General features: G+C 34.8%; 1 protein-coding gene across 1 annotated transcript in view; it reads right to left on the bottom strand.

Annotated features, from left to right (window-relative positions):
- Positions 1–4,179: 4,179 nt before the first annotated feature.
- Nup155 (nucleoporin 155) overlaps positions 4,180–6,044 on the bottom strand; it is a 59,536-nt gene continuing 57,671 nt past the window's right edge. Inside the window, exon 35 of the mRNA XM_015496353.2 lies at positions 4,180–5,021. Coding sequence (XP_015351839.1) covers positions 4,883–5,021 — 139 coding nt within the window. The 3' untranslated portion in view covers positions 4,180–4,882. The remainder of the gene's footprint in view (positions 5,022–6,044) is intronic.

Genomic DNA, 6,044 nt, shown 5'->3' with positions numbered 1-6,044 from the left:
TTTGCTAAACTTAGTTCTAGTATTTCTGGTTACTGGCTCTAGTATTTTCTCTATATTCTGTAAACTCTCCCACAGACAATTATGTCATCTGCAAATAAAGACGTTTACTTCAGCACTTCTGAAGAAAACATTGAGTCTTTCACCATTGTGTTTACTTGTGTTGTTCACAGAGACCCTTTATCAGGCTGTTTCTTTTTATTTCTAGTTCACTTAGAATTCAATTATGGTGTGCCGTGGGGTAGTCTTTTATATCCTGCTCTGGATCAAGCTTTTTGGAACCCTGGTATTATTATACTTTTCATCACAACACAGGAAGTGAATACTAAGCAATGCAGGTGGACTCATGTGCCCACCATCCAATTCTTCAGAGAAGCATTCTTTCCTGTTCCATGATGCTCCTATACCCAACCTGCCCTAACACTGAGTCCATCACTAAAAGGCAGGGTCAATCAGAGACCATCTTAGGTCTTTTCTGTTAATTGCACTTCTAAGTTAGTGTTAACAGAATAACACTACTCATATTCTCCCAGGAGTTATAGAGCAAACTGTCTGCAAAAAAAGACAGAATGAACATGAAAAGAAGGACAGAGATGAGCTAGAGAAAGTCCTGAAGATACTGGGCTCTGGATCTAGCCATGTGGAAATAGCTCTATTCTTGGAGTTTTTAATTTTTTTTTTTTTAAAGAGTGGGGGAGAGAGAGAGAGAGAGAGAGAGAGAGAGAGAGAGAGAATTTTTTTTTAATATTTATTTTTCAGTTTTTGGCGGACACAACATCATTGTTTGTATGTGGTGCTGAGGATCGAACCTGGGCCGCACGCATGCCAGGCGAGCACGCTACCGCTTGAGCCACATCCCCAGCCCGGACTTTTTAATTTTGAGAACCAATAAATGCTTCTTGTGATAAAATTAACTTGAGATTTCTTGTTATTTTAATTTTACTCATCTGGAATGGAGTCTTATATGTTACCCTGTGAATATATAACTTCTTTTTCTTTAATTTTTTGTTGTTGTTGTAGATGAACACAATAACTTTATTTTATTTATTTATCTTTATGTGGTGCTGAGGATTGAACCCAGGGCCTCACATGTGCTAGATAAGTGCCCTCCCATTGAGCTACAACCCCAGCCCATATGTAACTTCTGAGGGAAAAGGTGAAGGGGAAAAAAAAAAAAAAATATATATATATATATATATATATATATACATGAAATTCACATCTTAAAAAGATATTCTCTCCTCAGTATGGAAAAAGGAATGAAGGAGGGTCAAACTAGAGGTAGGAAGACCATTCAGACACCACTGCAGACATCCAAATGAAATGGTAAACTCTAAAAACCTAAATTAGTGAGACAACTGGACAAATTTGGGGCATACAAAGAGACACGATTAGAAATTGTTAATTAAAGGATATGGAGGGAGAAGGAAGAATTTAAAGATGATACGTTGGTGTCATTAGATAATCAAGACTGAGGTAGGAGAAAAAGGAGGAACAAGAGTAGAGAGAGAGCAGGGAGAGAGGGAAGAGCTCAGACTTATGTTTTGATGGATTTGCTTTAGAAGGTCATTCAGGTGTAGAATGGAGACAAGATATGTGGGACATGGTATCCCACATAATAAACTGATTAACTTCAAAGAGTTCCAAAGTTTCTTGTTGAGAGAAACTTCCAAAAGTCTAAAACACATGATGTAGTTTTAAAATAAATTTTAATTTCAAACATGCTGTAATGATGTAGAAATGATGTTTATTTGAAATAAGCAATAAAATAGTATTGTAACTAGTATTGAAGTAGAATATAATATAAAATAGCTATAGTCCTTACAAAATTTTAGATTTAAGTCTTAGCTTCAATTTCATTATATATGAGGAAAATAAAACTTAGAAGTATCTGAAAAGATTTATTAGAAGACTCACAAATATTCTGAAGAAAATGGTTTTACTATTAAGAGAATTTAAATGAAGATATTTGTAGAGAATAAAAGGAAATTATAAACTTTCAAAACCTTTAGATTTGATGTTTCAGGGGCTGGGAATATAGCTCTGTTGGCAGAGTGCTTGCCTCGCATGCACAAGGCCCTGGGTTCAATCCCCAGCACCAAAAAAAAAAAAAAAAAGGATTTGATGTTTCAGCGCCTCATTTCCACGATATGACTGTATATATTATCATGATTTTTCTTCCAGGAATAAGAGAAAAAATATGGAGACAAATTATCCTAAGGAAGAGAATGAATAATCTGTGAAAAAGTCTTGAGATGAAATTAAGTATAAAAGATTATATAAAATAGAGAAGTTTATATAATTAATACACAGGTGTTCAATGAACAAATCACTGGTCAGTCAGATCTAACTAACCAAATGTTGAACATGTATCACATGCACATCAAAGGTCAGTATCTGACACTCTGCAGTTATTCCAAACATATTTTTCTCATTCCAAATCACTCTACCATACTAAAATGATCTTTTAAAAAACTAATTTGTTGCAACCATGACCTTCAGTGACTCCTGACTACCCGTAATGAACATAGTTTCATAAAATATTCTACCAACAACTCATTTGTCTATATGTTTGTTCTGATCAAACCAAATACAAAGAATATCTATGCACTGAATGAATGTGCTAGAACAATACTACTGCAAGTTTGATCACTAAACTGCCAGGATCAACATCCATTAGAGGTGGAACTTAAGAATCTGGTTTCATAGGCTATCCAGATGATTTTTCTGAATGCTAGTTTTAGGAACACTGTTCTGGAGGTCTAAAAAAGAGAGGACATAATTTTTTCCACACTGACTGTGCTAATTTAAATTCTCATCAATAGTGTATTAGGGTTCCCTTCCCTCTACATCCTTCCTAGTACTTGTTATCCTTTATTCATTTTCATAATTTGTCTTTTAGGGACCTTACCTCCAGAAGGTATTGCAAACACCTGCAGGGGGCTAGAATTCTTTTTGGTAGCAGGGATTGAATTCAGGGGCACTCTACCACTGAGCCACATCACTAGCCCTATTTTGTATTTTATTTAGAGATAGGGTTTCACTGAGTTGCTTAGCACCTTGCTTTTGCTGATGCTGGCTTTTAACTTGTGATCCTCCTGCCTCAGCCTCCTGAGCTGCTGGGATTACAGAGCTGTTGGAATTATAGGCATGCAGGACGGCGCCCAGCACGGGGGCTGAAATTCTTAAACTCTCTCAGTGTGCTATGTGAATAAATGGGGAAAAGTTCAGATTTTTTACTTTTATAGACCATACATGGTAGTCCTTCAAAACTGTACTCAGATACACTCAATATTGTAAGTTGAGTATATTCAAAACATATATTAATGTGTTGATATGTAAATGTGCATAAAACAAAACTATTTTTTAGTAGAAGTGAAGTCAAGTCTACATTATAATATTTTAAGATCTTCATTTGTAAGTAGATACGACAGAATTTTAAATTTACAAAACTAATAATACATAGTATACATTCATTTTACATATTTAAAATAGCTAAGGAAATGAAAAGGTGAAAAATGAGAGGTAGCGAAATTCCATTAGTGCTATATTGAATTCTATACATATTAATATATTAGGAGACTGGAGGAGAAAGGGGAACTAAATTCTAAGAGAAAAAATGTGGAGAAGGGATCCCTATGATCTTAGGAAAAGATAAAAGTGGAAGTAAAACTATATTCAAAATGTACCTAAAAATTGTTAGACATGCATTAGTGACAGGAAACTAAATATAATTACTCTTAGTGGTATAAAAGGAGAATGATAAAAGGACAGTATTTTTGCTTTTTTATTAGCTCTAGTTATTCTCACTCTTTTTTCTTATTGCCATAACTTTGGAAGACTTGATTTAGTTATTGCAATTTGCTAAAGACAACATTGCTAACAATTTTGCCTTTACACATTGTGTGTCTTGGATAAAACTCATGAGTTATGGTTACTAATAAGGAAAGGAGGTGAAGGAATCAGGTGACCTAATCCATAAACTACAGAAAGCAGTAGTATTTGCTGATGGAGTCGCTTTCAAACTTGACACGCACTTGAATCCCTAGGAGAGACTGTTAAAACAGAAAGCTGGGCCTCACCCACAAAGGTTTTGATTCAGTAGGTCTGAGAGGGACTCAGGAATCTGAATTTCTAACAAATTCCCAAGTGATGTTGCTGCTGCTGGTTTGAAACACACACTTTGAGAACCATGGCTTTAATGGAAACAGTAATTACAAAACCAAAGAGCCAGGTGGACACTTAAAGGAAATGGTATCTCCCTATGTAGGTTTACCTCTAAACCACAGAACATTATTACCTGCTCAAGTAACTAAGTTTACATTTCAAACCCCAAGGGATATAACTGATAAAATTAGTAGTTACAGAAATTTCTTTACAAAGATGATCTTTAAAACAAAACAGTCATTTGCCTATTTAAGAACTATTGTTTGAAATTTTGGTACTGACATTCTATTTAAAAAGAAATAATATAAATTCAAAATTTCTGCCTAGAGTAAAATTCAAAACAGGAATTTAAAAAAATCATTGTTAAATACAAACACAACCTAATTTATTATTTCCTAAACCAATTATTATTATTATTGTTATTTTTGGTGTAGGGGATTGAACTCGGGGCAACACAGAAAGCCCTCACCACTGAATTACAACCCCAGCCCATACCAATTATTTATTTAGTTAGTTCCAAACCCACTATTAAAAAACAAAATATAGTCATATAAAAGAATTCTTTTGGCAAATGTGCTATATTTGTAAGTATTAGCCACTTATTAAAAACACATTTCTATTAAAATTGCATCTAAATTCTTAGAATACTTGATATCTGGACCCAGCTAAGCTTTTATTTTACAGATCAAAATGCATGGACAAAAATACATTACAATTATCAATGAAGTCTTTCTAACTTTGCTTGAAGGGATTTAAAATTCCCAGTGATGGTTTGGACCACTACTGAAGAGCTCATAGACTGGAGTTCAACCAGATAACCACAAACAGCATCCAGGCAGAGATTTGTAAATCTTCTCCTGTAAAGGAAATGATACCGGATCAATTACCTATACATTTAGAAACATTACCTTTTATAGGGTTTCTTCTCTCCAATTCTGCTAATCTTACTTTTAGTCTCATAGAAAAGCAAGGATTACATTAATGGCAAATACTTGAAAACTGAGAAGGACACTTTGGGGGAGGCCAATTACCAAATAACCACAATTTTCCATTTGAAGAATATTATGATGAGGAGTCACTAAGGGATGATTCCTGTTAATATTAAATTATTTATATCGTTTTGGCTTTTTTTGTGTGTGTGGTGCTGGGGATTGAACCCAGGGCTTGTGCATGCAAGGCAAGCACTATACCAACTGAGATCCCCAGCTCCTCCTTTTGGCTTTATCAAAAGAATAATATTCCTGAAAATGGCCAACCATATCACAATGACATAACTGAAATATCTTAGTACTGGGTCATTAATTTAAAGCAGAAGATGTTTAGAAGTCATTCATAAATGATACATGTTCACTTGTAGAATTGATTAAGGATTGTGTGGGCTGGGATTGTGACTCATCGGTAGAGCACTCGCCTAGCCCATGCGAGGCCCCAGGTTCGATCCTCAGCACCACATAAAAATAAATAAAATAAAGATATCGTGTCCAACTACAACTAAAAAATAAATATTAAAAATTAAAAAAAAAGAATTGATTAGAATTGCGGCTAAATGCTACAGGGACACTGCTACATCGATGTTCATAGCAGCACAGTTCACAATAGCAAGACTGTGGAACCAACCTAGATGCCCTTCAATAGACGAATGGATAAAAAAAATGTGGCATTTACACACAATGGAGTATTACTCTGCATTAAAAAATGACAAAATCATAGAATTTACAGGGAAATGGATGGCATTAGAGCAGATTATGCTAAGTGAAGCCAGCCAATCCCTAAAAAACAAATGTCAAATGTCTTCTTTGATATAATAAGAGCAACTAAGAACAGAGCAGGGAGGAAGAGACTCGTAGAGTGGTCGGCGTCTCTCAAGGCACACAGGGGAT

This window comes from Marmota marmota, unplaced genomic scaffold (assembly GCF_001458135.2).
Source record: "Marmota marmota marmota unplaced genomic scaffold, marMar, whole genome shotgun sequence".
NCBI lineage: Eukaryota > Metazoa > Chordata > Mammalia > Rodentia > Sciuridae > Marmota > Marmota marmota.
Note: the sequence above shows the minus strand (reverse complement) of the source record. Positions and strands in the feature narration are given on the sequence as shown.